General features: G+C 40.1%; 1 protein-coding gene across 1 annotated transcript in view; it reads left to right on the top strand.

Annotated features, from left to right (window-relative positions):
- Positions 1-17,485, top strand: part of CUBN (cubilin) — a 304,926-nt gene that overhangs the window by 254,538 nt on the left and 32,903 nt on the right. The window contains exons 58-59 of the mRNA XM_054503528.2: positions 1,306-1,435; positions 5,957-6,174. Of these exons, the coding sequence (XP_054359503.2) occupies positions 1,306-1,435; positions 5,957-6,174 (348 nt within the window). The remainder of the gene's footprint in view (positions 1-1,305; positions 1,436-5,956; positions 6,175-17,485) is intronic.

Genomic DNA, 17,485 nt, shown 5'->3' with positions numbered 1-17,485 from the left:
TTTTCCTACAAGGAAGTAGTCAAGATTCAATATATTCTAGTATAAGAGTCCCACTTAAAGAGTGTCGTTGATGTTAAGACTTCAAATGCTGATATTGTGCAAAGATGGGAGTTATTTAGGCCTTGATAAACTTCCAGAGACCGCGTAATTGTGTATCAAGTGAAAAGGAGGGATTGCTACCCTTATCTGACATGTAATTCACTTTTACAGATGGACCCGGGGGTCTGAACACACAAGTACTTACAGGCACATAGAGAAGAGTGCTCCCTGCAAGGTGGGCTCAGCTGAGGCAAAAACAGTAAAGAAATAAAGAGCCTGACATGGCAGCCCCAATTTGTGCCTCATTTCTGAGGATGTAAAGTGGAACGTGTCCATTGATAGTGTATAAACCATGGAAATACTTCAAAATGCGTTAACCCCATTATAATTTTAGAATCATAAATATACATAGATAGGTCTTTCCACTGCAGTGAGAGTGATCATCAGGAGGTACAATCTGATCCTCATATGTAAACCCAAGCAAAAACAATCATTTTATATTGTGGATAAGAGGGCTTTATTACATTTTTATGTCTGTTGTTTTATTGACTAATTGGTCTAGCTCAAGGCTCTAAGCTGTTAATTGCTGGAATCCTGGAGAGGAATGGGCCTGGCCTCCTCCTGCTTGTTGAGGATTGAGGATCAGTGATATTAATACAAACTGGGGCAAGTTTAGTCCTTACCAGTCTCACAACTGACTGCAAATCCACCAGACTGGAGAGCTATGCATTTGAGCCCACAGAAGGAACTAAACTGGAAAGTTCCAAAAATGATTTCCGGTAGTTTACCTTATAATATTCTATCCCTGACAGAAGAGACATGGATCTCTATTATTTCAGATTTCCATATCACAATCTTTCCTAGATCTGTATGCCCAGAACATCATTCTGGCCACCTTTTCCATACTTCGTTACTGTTGTCATCCCTCTCTCAACCTGTCAATGAAATACAGCGAAGTGATGGTGAAATGTTCCTTCTCGTCATTCTCACTCTGGCCATTAAGTTGACTCAGACTGACTCCTTTCCAAGATGTGCCTTTAAATATTCTTCCCTATTTCTACCCTCTTGCTGTCTTTCATTTTCCTTCCTAGTGGAAAAATCAGAATTATGTGTAAACACAATGAAGGGAGATGTAAGTCACTTTAAGAAAAATAATTATTACCTCTCTTAGGGAAAAATATACAATAGTATAGAATCTCTTAAAATCATTTTTCCATGCTGGGACTAATCATTGTTCTCTTCATATTCCCTTGTCTTCTGTTGCAGCCTGTGGTGGTGTGTTCAATTTCTCTTCTGGAATCATCACGAGTCCTGCCTATTCATACACGGACTACCCAAATGATATGCACTGTCTGTATACCATCACCGTTAGTGATGACAAAGTGATCGAGCTCAAGTACGTAAGACAAATTGGCTTTGTTAAGAAAATCCTTTCAGCATTATTTATAGAAGAGCCATTCCTTTATTGATGGAGAGCACTCATTCTCATCGGCAGTCTGAAGGGAAATCTACACGGAGGAGTGACATTCCTAGATGATAGTTCAACCTGGGAAAGGACACTCCCCTTCTCCACACAAGCCGGTAGTAACTAAGGGCGAAAAACAAGCACTCACCAGTTAAAACAGTCGTTATAGTTTTCCAACAATTGTGAAGGAGCATCATAAAATGGATTGTCAAGGTATAATAAGCCCATCTTGAAATCAAAGGAGAGAGGAAGGGCAAAAGAAAGCAGTTGCCGTGTGTTGGGTATTTATTATACACAAAGAACTTTGATTCACACTTGCCATAATTATCTCATTGTATTCTTAAAACAGTCATATGAGGTACATATAGATTCTAGATTGGGAATTGTATAGATTATTCCCATTTCACTGATGGCGAAACTGAGGCTCAGAAGGATCCAATCGCTTTCCAAAAGTAACACACACATAAAGAGTCGAAATGTGTATTCATGCCAGGCTTCCTCCAAACACGACGTCCTCAATGTTTCCCAATACTGTCTCTCAAAGGATACCTTTTCTTTTTTCTTTTTCTTTTTTTTTTTTGAGAGAAGGTCTCACTTTGTCACCCAGGCTGGAGTGTAGTGGCACAACCTTGGCTCACTGCAACCTCTGCCTCCCAAGTTCAAGAGATTCTCCTACCTCAGCCTCCCAAGTAGCTGGGATTACAGGCAGGCACCACCATGCCCTGCTCAGTTTTGTATTTCTGGTAGTGACGGGGTTTCACCATGTTGGCCAGGCTGGTCTCAAACTCCTGACCTCAAGTGATCCTCCCACCTCGGCCTCCCAAAGTGCTGGGATTACAGGCATGAGCCACCGCACCCAGCCTCAAAGGACACATTTTCTAACTACTTAAGAAATCTATTTTTATTTCTGTGTCAGAACACCTCTAAACTGATGCTATGAGAGATGGCTTGCGTCAATGGTCAATTTTCACCCCAGTCTTACCTATTCCCAACAAGACTGATGAGGGCGATGCAACCTCCCACTCTCCAGAATGATAAAGTTCAAGACTGTGTTCACCTGACAGCCTATTTCAGTGATATACGTACAGCATGTGGTGGGAAACTCTGAACGGTAATATAGTTTATGGTCATGTAGGACTTTCCATATAGAAGCCTGATGGGCTAAGACCACACCTACCTACCTACCTACCTCCCCTCTATTTGTCTGTGATCGTTTTCTACCCTAAAGATTCTTTACTCCCTGCAGTTTACTTCCAGAGGCCTCATGTATCAGTTGGCTCTCCAAGTGAACAAGCGATGTCTTGATAAAAGACATCTCTCATCAAGCCTGATTTGGTTCCTGTATCAGGCGTTCTATAGGCTGGACCTCGAAGAAAACTGCAGCTCTTACCTGGACTATTTGTAGGAAAACAGAGTGTCCTTTAGGTCCTGGGGACAAAAGAACAGAAACTGTCAGACGGCCAGGAGCAGGAGGTCTGTGAAGTATGCCTGCACAGGCGTGGAAGTGTAAGGGGGAGCCTTTTGCTACTGTGACTCACTATTTGTTTCTCATATGTGTAGGGTTGATTATTGCCTTGTTCTGTTCAGGTTGCTTTAACAAATACCATAAACTGGATGGCTTATAAACAACAAAAGGCTGCAAAAGTCCAAGGTCAACACAGATTCGTTGTCTGGTGAGCTCCTGTTTTCTGGCTCATAGAAGGCACCTTCTTGCTGTGTCTTCATGAGCTGGAAGGGCCTCTTGTAAAACACTAATCCCATTTGTGAGGGGTCCTCCCCCATGATCTAATCACCTCCCATAGGCCCCACTTCCTATACCATTAGCTTAGGGAACATATGAATTTAGGGGAACACAAACATTCCAACCATGGTATACATACCAACTCATAGAGGTATGTTATATATTCTCTCTCTCTTCTCTATCTCTACCTATATATGTATGTATATAATCTAAATATATGTTTTCGGTTTTCAGCCTGGATCCTGGAGCTCACCATAATCAAATTTACATCTGCATGTTTATTTTATTTTATTTTACTTATTTATTTATTTGAGACTAGCTCTCACTCTGTCACCCAGGCTGGAGTGCAGTGGCGTGATCTCAACTCACTGCAACCTCTACCTCCTGGGTTCAAGTGATTCTCCCACCTTAGCCTCCCGAGTAGCTGGGACTACAGGTGTGTGCCACCAGCCTGGGTAATTTTTTTTTGTGTGTATATATATATATATATATATTTAGTAGAGATGGAGTTTTGCCATGTTGGCCGGGCTGATCTTGAATCCCTGACCTCAAGTGGTCCATCTGACTCGGCCTCCCAAAGTGCTGGGATTACAGGTGTGAGCCGCCGCACCCAGCCTACATCTGCAGGTTTAGAAAATTATTTATTGTGCACTAAGAGCCTACATTCTATGAAACAGATAGGATTCTAGGTGTGGTAGAAGATGCAGACATTAATAAAAGGCTCTCAAAAGATTCTGGCTACACAAGCTTTTCTGTCAATGGGCTTTTCAGATCTCTTCTGTGCTCTCCTGGGAAAATGATGTAAAATAAAATGCCAAAGCAGATTTAAGTCCTCTTAGAAACTCAGATTTTATCTCTCTTTGTGGATTCTTGTTGTGGAAAATAAATGTGTTGTCTGTAGAGAATTAAAATGAATACAGTGTTGTTGGAAATTATCTAGCTATTGTTCTTCCCTGATCTTTTACAATAACATTAAATGTTAAATGTGGTAAAAGAAAATCAATACGGTTTTCATCTCGTTCCTCATCATCAGTCTGAAAACCTTCAACCAACCAAAACCTTTTAGAAAAAAAATTAACAATTTTTTTTCTCAAGGCTGTTAAAAGGAAGCATTTATTATATATTTTATATATAAATATATATTATTTACTATATATTTTCAAAATTATTCCATATTATGAGTTGTTTGTTAGAGCTACTGCCAAAATAAATTGAAAATGCAGGCTGGGCATGGTGTCCCATGCCTGTAATCCCAGCACAGGGAGGCCGGGGCAGGCGGGTCACCTGAGGTCAGAAGTTCAAGACCAGCCTGGCCAACTGGCAGAAACCTCATCTCTACTAAAAAATACATATATAATTTAAAAAAGTAGCCAGGCATGGTGGTGGACACCTGTAACCCCAGCTACTCGGGAGGCTGAGGCAAGAGAATCACTTGAACCAGGGAGGCGGAGGTTGCAGTGAGCTGAGACTGCACCACTGCACTCCAGCCTGGGCGACAGAGTGAGACTCTGTCTCAAAAAAAAAGAAAAAAAGAAAAAGCAGAAGAACCTACAAAAATGAGGACAGGATATCAAATATTATTTTTTTAAACAAGTTGTAAAAATAAGCTATAATAAACCCACCATAAAACTCTAAAGTAAATCCATGTAAGAAGCCTTGCTTGTTCAGGAACTCTAGAAATCGTTATTTAAAATCACAAAGAATAAGGCCTAAATTAAACACTGTATAAGACAGAGAAAAGTTAGGGATGCATCTGTCAGGATAGGTTATGCTCATAGTAACAAACAACTCCACCTCACAGCAGCTTAACTCAACAAGTTTATTTCTCTTTCTAACGAGCATGTTCAGTGTGGCCTGGCATGGAAGCTGTGCTCATCGTGGTCATCCAACAACCCAGGCTGATGGAAGCTTCATTTTTACATTTGCTTCCATGATCATCACTGCAGTGAGAAGGCAGTGGGCAAAGCAAGTAGTCGTTTGTAAAACTTCTTCCATAAAGTAGTTATGTATCCCTTCTGCTTACATTTCTGTGGTCAAAGCAACTCCTAGGAGCCATGTCAAGCCTCAAAGTGTGCACCTAGGGCAATCCTACCAGTGCTGGGGAGGCAGAGAGCTGGGACCATGTGCAGGAGTGTCAGCCACCACCTCAGAGATCTTAAATGTGAATTTCCTGTTCTTCACCTGACCTTAATATAAACTTCATTTTAAAAGAGGAAAATGAGACGGTGAGGAGAATGGAGCTGTGATTCTAAAACCAGCATTTCTTCTATTATATTAACATGCTTCCCGTAAGTTCTACTTCGTCTCATAAAATAACAAGGGAAGAGTAAATATGGTATTTTTAATGAGACCTAAAAAACTAAAGTATTGCTGGGATAATCAATATCAGTTCAACTTGTCAAAAGTTGATCTCAGATGGACTTTAATATGCCCTAGACTGTGAATTCCTTGAAATGTAAGACTGTATCTTACTCACCTTGACATCCCCAGCTGCTGTCACAGTTTTTGGTATATTGTAATTACTAAAAACAAATTTGGCTAAACTTTTGAACTGATCAGTAAAGTACTGTTTGATTTCTAATATTTCCTATCAAGTGAGTTTTGAATGCTCTACTGGTAGTTTTTTCCTTTTCATTTTTTGCAAGAGCTAAAGCTACAATTTAATAGAAGTCCAGATGGAAACATCAGTATTAACAAGGTACATTTCACAGGTTCAGTGATTTTGATGTGGTTCCCTCCACCTCCTGCTCCCATGATTACCTGGCAATTTACGATGGTGCCAATACCAGCGATCCCCTTCTTGGCAAATTCTGCGGTTCCAAGCGCCCACCAAATGTGAAGAGCAGCAGTAACAGTATGCTCCTGGTGTTCAAGACAGATTCATTTCAGACAGCAAAAGGCTGGAAGGTATCTTTCCGGCAGACATTGGGTAAGAATTCTGGACTTGTAAATCTATTTTTCAGGACTGTTACCTTTCTGCTTTATTTAATTCCTCCCCGCCCCCCAACCTGACTATGGTTGCTTTTCCTTGAAGCTTAGAAGAATATGGCATGTAAGGGCTTGGTTTTAAAAATTATGTATGACATATTTTAATGTTGTAAAAAAATCACTCAACAAATGTACCCAGCACTTTGGGAGGTCGAGGCGGGTGGATCACCTGAGGTCAGCAGTTCAAGACCAGCCTGGCCAACATGGTGAAACCCCATCTCTACAAAAATACAAAAATTAGCTGGGCATGGTGGTGTGTGCCCGTAATCCCAGCTACGCAGGAGGCTGAGGTGGGAGAATTGCTTGAACCCAGGAGATGGAGGTTGCAGTGAGCCAAAATCATACCATTGCACTCTAGCCTGGGTGACAGAGTGAGGCTCTGTCTCAAAAAAAAAAAAAAAAAAAAAAAAAAGGATCACTTTGGTAGCACAGTGGAGGAAGGCTAGAAGAACCTACAACATGGGAAGGAAGAAGCTTATGATAGAAATCTGGATGGGAAGTGTCAAAGCCTTGAACGGACCCAGAGGGGAAAGAGATAAAGGGAAGGGCAGAAATCTGAGAGATGGAAGGCAGAATACGTTGGAAGCGCAGTGTTTGGACTCTGATGATATTTTAATGAGGACATGAATTGAGGATGACTTTCTATAGGTAATTTGTTGGATGGTGGTGGCTTAGGAGACTAAGATTTAAGGGAGAAATGTTATATTTAATTTGGAGTATTTTAAGTTGGAAGACCTGTCTAAATGGAGCTGTCTAGTTGGAAGCTGATGCTTTAGAAGGAATTTGGACTGGAGAGGGTGATGTGGGGGGGGTAGGTAAAGTTAGGTGAGAGGATAAACTGAAAATATGCCCCAGATTACTCCCACTGCATGTGAGAAATAAATTATCCACATCAAACACTGCCTGTGAGAAATACCCAGATCAAATTAACTCAGAACTTTGAATAATTTAAAATAAAAGGTAGTTAATCAATTACCTGTTTGACTATTCTAACAGCATCAGTGACACAGTCTAAGATCATTAATATTCGACTCTGGAAACTGTTTTGATCCTTTTCCTTTTGAATATAGATGTGATTAATGTTCTAAAAATGCACAACTCTCCAAACAAATCTCATACTCTGTGAAGACTCAGAAAAATCCAGGCAGTTTTCTGTAATAATAACCCTGATTCACTTTTCAAACTTTCTCTTTCTCCTATAGTATGGATAAACTTCATTTCTCTGATGCAAAACAGAGTTTACCTTCAACTTCTTGATATTGGGCATGTGAATTTTTCCATGCAGTACTTGAGGAAAGCAATTAGACATTGTGTTTTGAAGGCTTCCCGGTAAACCACACACCCCAAGACAAATTGTATCAGAAAATCCCTTTGCCACCTCCCCTACTCAGCTGTCTCAACAGTAACTTGAAGGCAAGTCTCACGGGCAGTCAGAGAGTGTTGCCCTAACAGAACTGTGTAAGTGAAGTAGCATACAAAAGCCAGAAGGCTATTTTGAAAGAAAAATTAATTTTCCTGTGGAGATTTTTTTTGCACAAAAAAGGGATATATTCTTGCCTTTAGCACAGACTTTGGACCAAATGTCCTATGTCTGCATTTGCTTTGCTACCTTTCAAGTTGTTTTTCTTTTTCCTAATATATTCTCCCAAGAAAATGGTAATTGTTGTGTTAACACTCTCCTCACTGCTATTATCTGCATGAAGCTTCTCAAGTGAGCCAGGGTTCCCTAGCCTCATTAAATTACTATGTCTTTCCAAGTCACAAAGAAGACATTTTTAGACCTATTGTGATTTAACAGAAGGAAAAGTCTTACACTGTCAGAAGCATTGTCTACGCGTGAGTCATTGAACTATTACAGTCACTTACTGTTTTCCTCTGGCTACAGTTAGAGAAAAGGTTTAAGTGGAAAATGTAGAAACGGAATTCCTTGCCAGCATTGTGTTACCCCTGTATTTCATGAAGATGATTTTTACCTCTTTTTCATCTGCATAAATGCCATCAGCCACTTGGAAATACTTTAAAAGTCATTGTAACTACTCTTTGGTGGTAATGTTTAAATGAAAACCTAAGTATTATGATTTTGCATTTTGGTTTTTGTTGTTTGTAGTGAGGAGACGGGGAAGCAACAATAAGAATAGCTTTGACTGTAAGGTTTATAGAGTCTTTTAGTTATAGCTCTGGATGGAAACAAACTTGGCTAATAGGATGCCCCTTTTACCTCCAACTCATTTATGTCAAACAACCCTGTCTTTCCCCTGAAGAGAGGGAAAGCAACTTTGTGGACCAGATAGTGGATTTTCATTTACAAAGCTGTTTGTTCAGCCTGGAAAACAATATCTTCACTTGGTAATTAATTGATGTGAAGAGAAGACCATTTTAGTCTATGACATTTCTGTTTCGATCTTAACTAAAACACTAAGTAAGGTTTTGCAGATTTGCTATTTAGATTATACGCTTGGCAATGTTTTACGTACATCTGCTTCAATTTTTCAGGATGAAGAGATTGGCTTATATAATTATGTGACTATTAGGTTAATTTCACCTTGTGCATTTGTTATATTTGTATTGCTAGTGAGTCACAGCAAATTTGGGGGAACTATCCCTAGTTGCTGTTTACTAAATATGTAGTGAAATTGGGTCTCCTTTCTCCTCGGAACGTCTGCTGCTGGAGGCCCATGTGCACGGATGTGGGGTAAGGAGAAAGCATATTTGGCAAGCAGGAGCAGATCTCTAACTGCAATGGAAATGTGCCTGCTTGTCTCCCCCATGTGCTCCAACGCTATATGAATAATTGATCCTGAATGGCTGACAACCAGCAAAATGATCACACTGGGCTGCAGCAATCTGTGAAACTGAAATAATCTGCAAATCAGAGCATTTTTCTTAACCGAGTTCATAGTTTGCATCAGATTGTCAATGGCTTCTATGCTCCTATAAAGTTTAAAAAGCTGTTGGTTCTGTGGATTTGGCTAAGTGGGCATGGCCTGTAGGCAGAACGGATGCTTTTAAGTACCTTCTGTTCTGTTAACTTCGGCTAGTTTTGTTGCTGCCCCTTCCTTTACCAGCAGGGTCAGCTCCAGCCTTGACTCTGCTTATGTGTGTCCCGCACAAAGCACTTCACACTTGCAAACGTGTTTTTAACCATCAGAGCCTCCAGTTCTTCTTCCTGAGGAGGTCTCATACCAGAGAGTTGCTTGGTCTATTCACAATATGCACGTCACACTACACACCAAACTTCTACACACAGGGTTAGATCAGGAGCTTTCAGTAAACTTATTTATTTACTGTGCAGTACCATCGTTGTTTCATTTTTTTTTTCTAAAATGATGTATTCTATAACACTTCAGCAAAACTTCAGTGTAGAAAATGGAACTTGGCTCTATTAGATGGGAGGTCTGGAGGCATTTCAATTAGTGAGTCGCCAAGGAGAGACTGAGGGGTGTCCCCTGCAAGACAGCAGGGGGACAGCACAGGAAGACAGATGGGGAAGATGCACCCTCAGGGACAAGCGGTGGCAGTGCCTTTGTGTCTGGAGTTGGTTCCTTCCGGTGGGTTCATGGTCTCGCTGACTTCAAGAATGAAGCCACGGACCTTCATGGTGAGTGTTACTGCTCTTAAAGTTGGCATGGACCCAAAGAGTGAGCGGTAGCAAGGTTTATTGTAAAGAGTGAAAGAACAAAGCTTCCACAGCATGGAATGGGGCCCGAGAGGGTTGCTGCTGCTGGCTGGGGTGGTCAGCTTTTATTCCCTTATTGCCTCCTCCCATGTTCCATTTTTGTCCTATCAGAGTGCCCTTTTTTCAATCCTCCCTGCGATTGGGTAGTTTTAGGGTCCTGCTGATTGGTGCATTTTACAGAGCGCTGATTGGTGCATTTTACAATCCTCTTGCTAGCTACAGAGTGCTGACTGGTGCATTTTACAATCCTCTTCTAAGACAGAAAAGTTCTCCAAGTCCCCACTTGATCCAGGAAGTCCAGCTGGCTTCACCTCTCACCTGGACCCAAAGCTCCCAGCCAGCCCCTGTTGCCCAGAGCACACATGCTGACGATGAGGGCCACTGTCTGCCTTCCTCCACCTAGGATATTTGTCACATGAAGAATGAATCAGGTTGCATTAAGGTCAGTTCAGAGACCTTTGCTAAGAGACCAAGCAAAAATACCCAAGCACATATATAACAAGGACAGAATGAATTAGTCCAACAAATGTAGAAATATGGTCAGGTAGGCTGGGCGTGGTGGCTCACGCCTGTAATGCTGGCACTTTGGGAGGCCGAGGCAGGCAGATCACTTGAGGTCAGGAGTTCAAGACCAGCCTGGCCAACATGGTGAAACCCCGTCTGTACTAAAAATACAAAAAATTAGCCAGGCATGGTGGTGCATGCTTGCAAACCCAGCTACTTGGGAGGCTGAGGCAGGAGAATTGCTTGAACCCAGTAGGCAGAGGTTGCAGTGACCCGAGATCGCACCATTGCACTCCAGCCAGGGCAACAAGAGCATAACACCGTCTCAAAAAAAAAAAAGTCCGGGCATGGTGGCTCACACCTGTAATCCCAGCACTTTGGGAGGCCGAGGTGGGTGAATCACCTGAGGTTGGGAGTTCGAGGCCAGCCTGACCAACATGGAGAAACCCCGTCTCTACTAAAAATACAAAATTAGTCAGGCATGGTGGTACATGCCTTTAATCCCAGCTACTCGGGAGGCTGAGGCAGGAGAACTGCTTGAACCTGGGAGGTGGAGGTTGTGGTGAGCCGAGATTGTGCCCGGCCTGAGCAACAAGAACAAAAAACTCCATCTTAAAAAAAAAAAAAAAAAAAGAAATATGGCCAGATGGAAAGAGCTGATTGATGCATAATATCATTGCTTGGTGATATGGCTTTAGAAAAGCCCTATAATGTTTTGGAACTCAATTTTTATCTACTAAAAAACTGATCAGTTTGAAATATTACAACTGTTTATCTTTTAAGAATGTGATGGGGATAAAGCAGATAATTTCTAGAAAGCACCTTAGCTGTCAGAGTGAAAGACTCTATGTATTAGAAAGTAATATTGAAATCTCAAATTTTCAAGCCCCCTCGACCCTATTTCCAAGGTTGGGGGGTGGCTGAGGGTGGGGTGGGCAGGGATCATCATTCTCAACAGGACCACATCATGCTACAATGATTTCTTGTTCTTTCCTACCCACTTTGCAGTGATACCTAACTGTCAAATCCTAAAGTACATTTCATAACCTAAATCTGAAATCAAAAGCTACATTCTGATTAAATCCTCAGGCCTTGCAGAGGCCTGGTGCACAATTGTTACTCCATCGATATTGTCCATATGAGTGATTTACAGAATAAATGGATAAATTGTGCCTACTTCAAAATCATATTTTATAATGAGATATAATAATATACCATATAGAACCCATTAGATTTTATCTAGATTCAACTCATTCTCAAAATTCAATCCTGGTTTATATAATTGTTGGGTAAGCTCTAAACAGGGAGGTAAATTGAATCACTTTCATCCTCAGAGAATTAGGAATACCAGATCACACTCAATATTTAGGTCATCTGTGTTTCTCGCCTGTGGGTTTTCGCCTGTTACCTTAACATCTGGAAAATGTCTCTCAAACACACTAAAGGAAGACAGTGGGAGTGGCAGGACGAAGTTGAGGGGGATGAAAAAGAAGGAAACAGAGAAGAAAGAAAGAAGGAGACGGAGAAAGCTGAAGAGAGTCTAGGGCCAGAAAGATGGAAAACATGGTCACAACAAATGGAAAAAAAAATCGAACATGTCCAATTCAGACTTCTGCTTCTAGTTATTTTTAAGTTTCCCAGTTTTGGTGTTAAATTTAAACTTTGTGAGGCATTCTAAAATAGCTAAACAATACAAGAATAAACTTAAAAATTCAATGGCATCAAAAATATATGTATGTGTCTCTAGGTACCTCTTGGCGGCCTGCTTGAAGTTGTCAGCTGACGTTACTGTTAGAAGTACAAATGTAATAAGGAAGTTGAATTATAACTGGAATAATTAGATAAATCACTGATCAAATAACTCTCAGTTTAGCAATAATGAGGGTATTGCTCGAAAGCAACCAAGGAATGTCATTTTTCTGGTTTCCTAATGTCATTTGCTCCCTGTGATGAAGTCAGAGAATGAGATGAGCTGAAACTGTAAACCCATTTAAAGAAAAACCCAACTAAGCTTATTTCCACCCTTTTTAAGCCCTGTACCTTTTACTGGTGATTAGACTTCCCTTGGGGGATGATATTAAAGACAAGGTTATCTTCAGGTTATTCTTTGTGGGTTTTATGGGGAAAGGTTTTTTGCTGAGCTGAGAATGTGGGAACGGGATAAAGAAACCAACAAATGCTTAGTTCACCAAAACTTTACAAAAGCAAGTACACAGGAGTTAAATGCCAAATCAGCAAGAAGAAAGGAAAGGTTCTTATTAAATATATTTCAACACTGGAGTCTTTGCCCCCACCGATGACTAGATTGCCACTCCTGGTCTTGAAGGGTGGGGCTGTCCTTGTGAAAATAAAACCAGATGGTATTGTGGAGACCAAACTAAGTGATAAAATTGAGTTAATGGTAAATTATAGGGTAACATTTTGAAAAACACTGAACGGAACAGGTGCTGGGAAGAAGCACTTATTCTGTGTAATCTAAAACACAAGACGCAACCTAGTTTTGTCGCAGGTAACTGGTTATTTTGGGTTAAATTATTTGTACCCATAAATTCCCTATAATAATCATCATCCTTACTCAGATCAGCCTGGCTTTGTTATAGCATTCCCAGGAACATAAAAACAAAATATATGCAGTCAGCAATAAAAATTTTAAAACATTCTTTTGTTATAAATAAATTGTTAGGAAATGTAATAGCGGGACCGTGTTCTTCTCTTCATTCTAATGTGTGAAAAGTCTGTTAACATTACATGGTAGCTGTACATTTTGCTCGCTCACAAGTAAAGACTTGTCAGAAAATCCCAGGGCATCGTGAAAATCACTGCCTGTCCCTGAGCCTGTGCCCTACCAGATGTAGCATGAGCTGCTTGATGTATATTACTTTATCTAATCCTCAGAGCTACCAGATGAGACAGGAATTATCCCATTTTACAAAGGAAGAAAGAAGAATTTAAGAGATTAAGTAATTTTTCTGTGGTCCAAAGGGTTTGTAAGAGGTAAAGCCAAGCTTTGAACTAGGTTTGACTGTCCCCTAAACTCAACTCATGATTTTCTTAGTAAGCCTTCATTGCCTCTGTGGCAATTGATAAATATACCCAAGGATGTGATGTGTGTGTGTGTGTGTGTGTGTGTGTGTGTGTGTGTGTGAGAGAGAGGGAGAGAGAGAGAGAGAGAGAGAGAGACGGAGTCTCCCTCTGTCACCAGGCTGGAGTGCAATGGCGCGATCTTGGCTCGCTGCAACCTCCTCCTCCCAGGTTCAAGCGATTCTCCTGCCTTAGCCCCCTGAGTAGCTGGGATTACAGGTGCATGCAACCACGCCCGGCTAATTTTTGTATTTTTTGTAGAGATGGGCTTTCACCATGTTGGTCAAGCTAGTCTCGAACTCCTGACCTCATGATCCACCTGCCTCGGTCTCCCAAAGTGCTGGGATTACAGGCTTGAGCCATTGCGCCTGGCCCCCTGGGATGCTTTTTAACAGAAGTGTATGCAAAAGGGCACTGGAAGCACAAAAGAAGGGATCTATGGTACTTGGATGTTCAGTGGAAGAAAGGACACAGGATTGTTAGAGGATGCACCTCAGAGAATGTGAGTCCTGAATTATGGTGCAGTGGGTAAGAGGGTAAACGTGGAGTATCACATCCCAGATTCAAACTCAGTTTGTACATCTCAATGAGGTTGATCTTGGACAATTTACTTATCCACTCTGTGTCTTGATTTTTTTTTTATCTGTAAAAACAGTACACTAATGATAATGACCTTATAGGGTTCAGTGATTACATTAGAAAATACTTGTCACTCATTTCACATGCAAGAATTTTTAGCTATAAATAGTATTATTTTGGAAGGATAAGAAGGCATTCATTGGCCAGGCATGCTGGCTCACTCCTGTAATCCCAGCGCTTGGGAGGCTGAGGCGGGCTGATTACCTGAGGTCAGGAGTTCGAGACCAGCCTGGCCAACATGGTGAAACCCCATCTCTACTAAAGAATACAAAAATTAGCTGGGCATGGTGGCACGCACCTGTAGTCCCAGCTACTGGGGCAGCTGAAGCAGGAGAATCACTTGAACCTGGGAGGTGGAGGTTGCAGTGAGTGGAGATCACACCACTGCACTCCAGCCTGGGTGACAGAGTGAAACTCTATCTCAAAAAAAAAAAAAAAAAAAAAAAAAAGGCATTCATTGGGAAAATGGATAATCTATGGAGAAATAAAACACATGCACAAAGTTACAGGTGCATCCCATTTCAATGGATGCTGGCTAACATGAACACTGCTAATGCTTCGGGGCATAAGGCAGAGAACAATAGGTACTGAGAGAGGAGAGATATGCAAAGGCCAGACATGGAGGGCTCTGTATCATGTGCAAAGAGGAGCCAGTAATTGTTTTGAGCTGGAGAGTGCTATCATCTAGTCAAATTTATTTTAGAAAGCACATCCCAGCACCTGTAGGGATGATGCTTTGAAGCAGCATTTCAGGGAAAAAGTTTGAAAAGTATTGCAATAGTTTAGGCGTGGGATGATAAGAGCAGTGGTACCATGAAAATAAAGAGACTGAAAGGAAAAATCCTCAAGACAATGAATCAATAACACAGTGTTCCATTTGAGAGAAGTGGCTTGGGAAAAAGAAATAATAATGCTCCTAAGGTTTCTGGACAATATCTTGTGACACCACTATTCAAATAGAAAATTACTAAGAGAGGACAGTGCTTTGCAGAATGAAATAATAAAAATTTTGGGTTTTGTCTGGAGAATTTGGTGCCTTTAGGATATCCAGCTAGTGTTCAATAGGTAGTCAGATAAGAGAGAAGCTCGGTAGAAACATCTTGGCTAGAGTTTTGCTCTTTTTTATTTTGAAGCCATGTAATGTGGCACATATACGTCTATAATTATTATATCTTTCTGGTGGATTGACTCATACCATTATGTAACAACGTTTTTAAATGTTTTTTGCCTTAATTTCTACTTGTTCTGATTTAGTGTAACTTCCATAGCTTTCTTTTGGTTCATATTTGCGTGATATATTTTTAAACCCTTTTATTTTCAACTTTTCTCTATCCTGAAGAATATATTTGGCTTTTGTTTGGCTGTGTCTTTCTGTTGGAGAATTTAATGTGTTTATATCTGATAAAATTACTAACATTATTAGTTTTAAATAGACCTTTGTACTATTTGTGTTTTGTTTGTCCCACCTCTTTTTATTTTCCTTTAACTATTTTTCTTTTTAAAATTAATCCCTTTTTTATTACTCCCCTTTCGAAAGTATTATTTATAGATCCTGTTACTCCTGTTTCAGTAGTTACCTTAAAGATTACAGTATTCAACCTTAATATGTTAGAATCTAATTTAAAATTGATACTTTTATCGTGTTATAATCAATAATCAATCCAAGGACCTTGGAACATTTTAAACCCATTTACCCACTTCCTGTCTTTTATGCTATATATGCCAAGCATTTTAATTCTACACACATAATAGGTATACAAAACATTTTTATTATTTTACACGATTATTAATAATGTAAAATTACCATTGCTATTATTTTTCTTTTCTTCCTGAAATTCTATGCTTCCATATGGGATTAATGTATTTCTTTTAGAAGACCTCTCTTCTGTGTTTCTTTTAATGGAGATCTTCTGGTAAAAAGTGTTCTTTGTTTTGTTTTTCAAAAATGACTTGATTTTCTTAAATTTTGTGGGATTCTTTCTCTGAATATAGAGTTCTAGTTTGGCATTTATTTTCATTCAGGACTTTACGATGCTATTCCATCATGCTCTGGCTTGTATTATTTTGATTAGGAAGTCATGGCATTCTGTAACTGGGGACCCCCATCCCTCCTCTGGACATCTCACTGTAGAGTACTGTTATTGTTGCTGTTGTTGTTATTTAATTTTATTTTAGCCATGCTGGTAGGTGTGTATTAATATCTCATGTGGTTTTAATTTGCCTTTCCCTAATGGTGAACAATTTTCATGTGCTTTTTGTCATCTATATATCTATTCTCTGGTGAAATATCTATTTATATCTTTTGCCCATTTTCTAATTAAATTGTTTATTTTTCTACTGTTGGGTTTTGAGAGCTTTTTATCTATTCTCAATTGATGATCCTTTGTCAGTATGTGGTTTGCAAATGTTATTTCCCAGTCTATATCTTGCCTTTTAATTTTCTTGCCTTATATTGGCCTTTGACTGAACAAAAGTTTTTAATTTTGAAGTTCAATTTATTGACTTTTTCTTTTATAGATCATGTTTTTGGTACCAAATCTAAGAATTCTTTGCCTACCCCAAGGTCACAGAGATTATTCTGCTGTTTTCTTTTAAAAGTTTTATGATATTACATTTTTCATTTGTGTCTATGATCCATTTTGAGCTCATTTTGGTTTAGATATGAGATTTAGGTGGAAGTCAGTTTTTTGCCTCTGGATGTCCAATTGCTCTAGCACCATTGGTTGAAAAGGCTGTCCTTCCTTCATTGAATTGCATTGGCACATTTGAAAAAAATCAGTTGGGCATATTTGTATGGGTCTGTTTCTGGGTTCTGTATTCTATTCCATTGATTATGTGTCTAACTCCTCACCAATATCACACTGTCTTGCTTACTATAGCTACATGGTAAGCCTTAATATCAGGTGGCATGATTCCTCCCACTTCATTTTTCTTTGTGAAGTTGTTTTAGCTATTTCAAGGCCTGTGCCTTTCCATATAAATTTTAAAATAAAGGCTGGGTGCAGTGTCTCATGCCTGTAATCCCAGAGATTTGGGAGACCAAGGTGGGAGGATATCTTGAGGCCAGGAGTTCAAGACTGGCCCGGCCAATATAGCAAGACCCTGTCTTCACCAAAAATAACAAAATTAGTCAGGCATGGTGGCATTTGCCTGTGGTCCTAGCTAACTGGGAGGCTGAGGTAGGGGGATCCCTTGAGTCCAGGAGTTCAAAGTTGCAGTGAGCTGTGTTCACACCACTGCACTCCAGTCTGGGTGACAGAGCAAGACTCTATCCTAAAAAAAATAAATGAAAAAAAATAAAAATAAAAATAAGTTAAGCTTTCTGATGTTTGCAGAAAAACCTTGCTGAGAT

Source organism: Pongo pygmaeus, chromosome 8, assembly GCF_028885625.2.
Source record: "Pongo pygmaeus isolate AG05252 chromosome 8, NHGRI_mPonPyg2-v2.0_pri, whole genome shotgun sequence".
In the NCBI taxonomy this organism is placed as follows: Eukaryota; Metazoa; Chordata; class Mammalia; order Primates; family Hominidae; genus Pongo; species Pongo pygmaeus.
The sequence above is the reverse complement of the archived record's forward strand: the minus strand, read 5'-3'. Positions and strand labels throughout refer to the sequence as shown.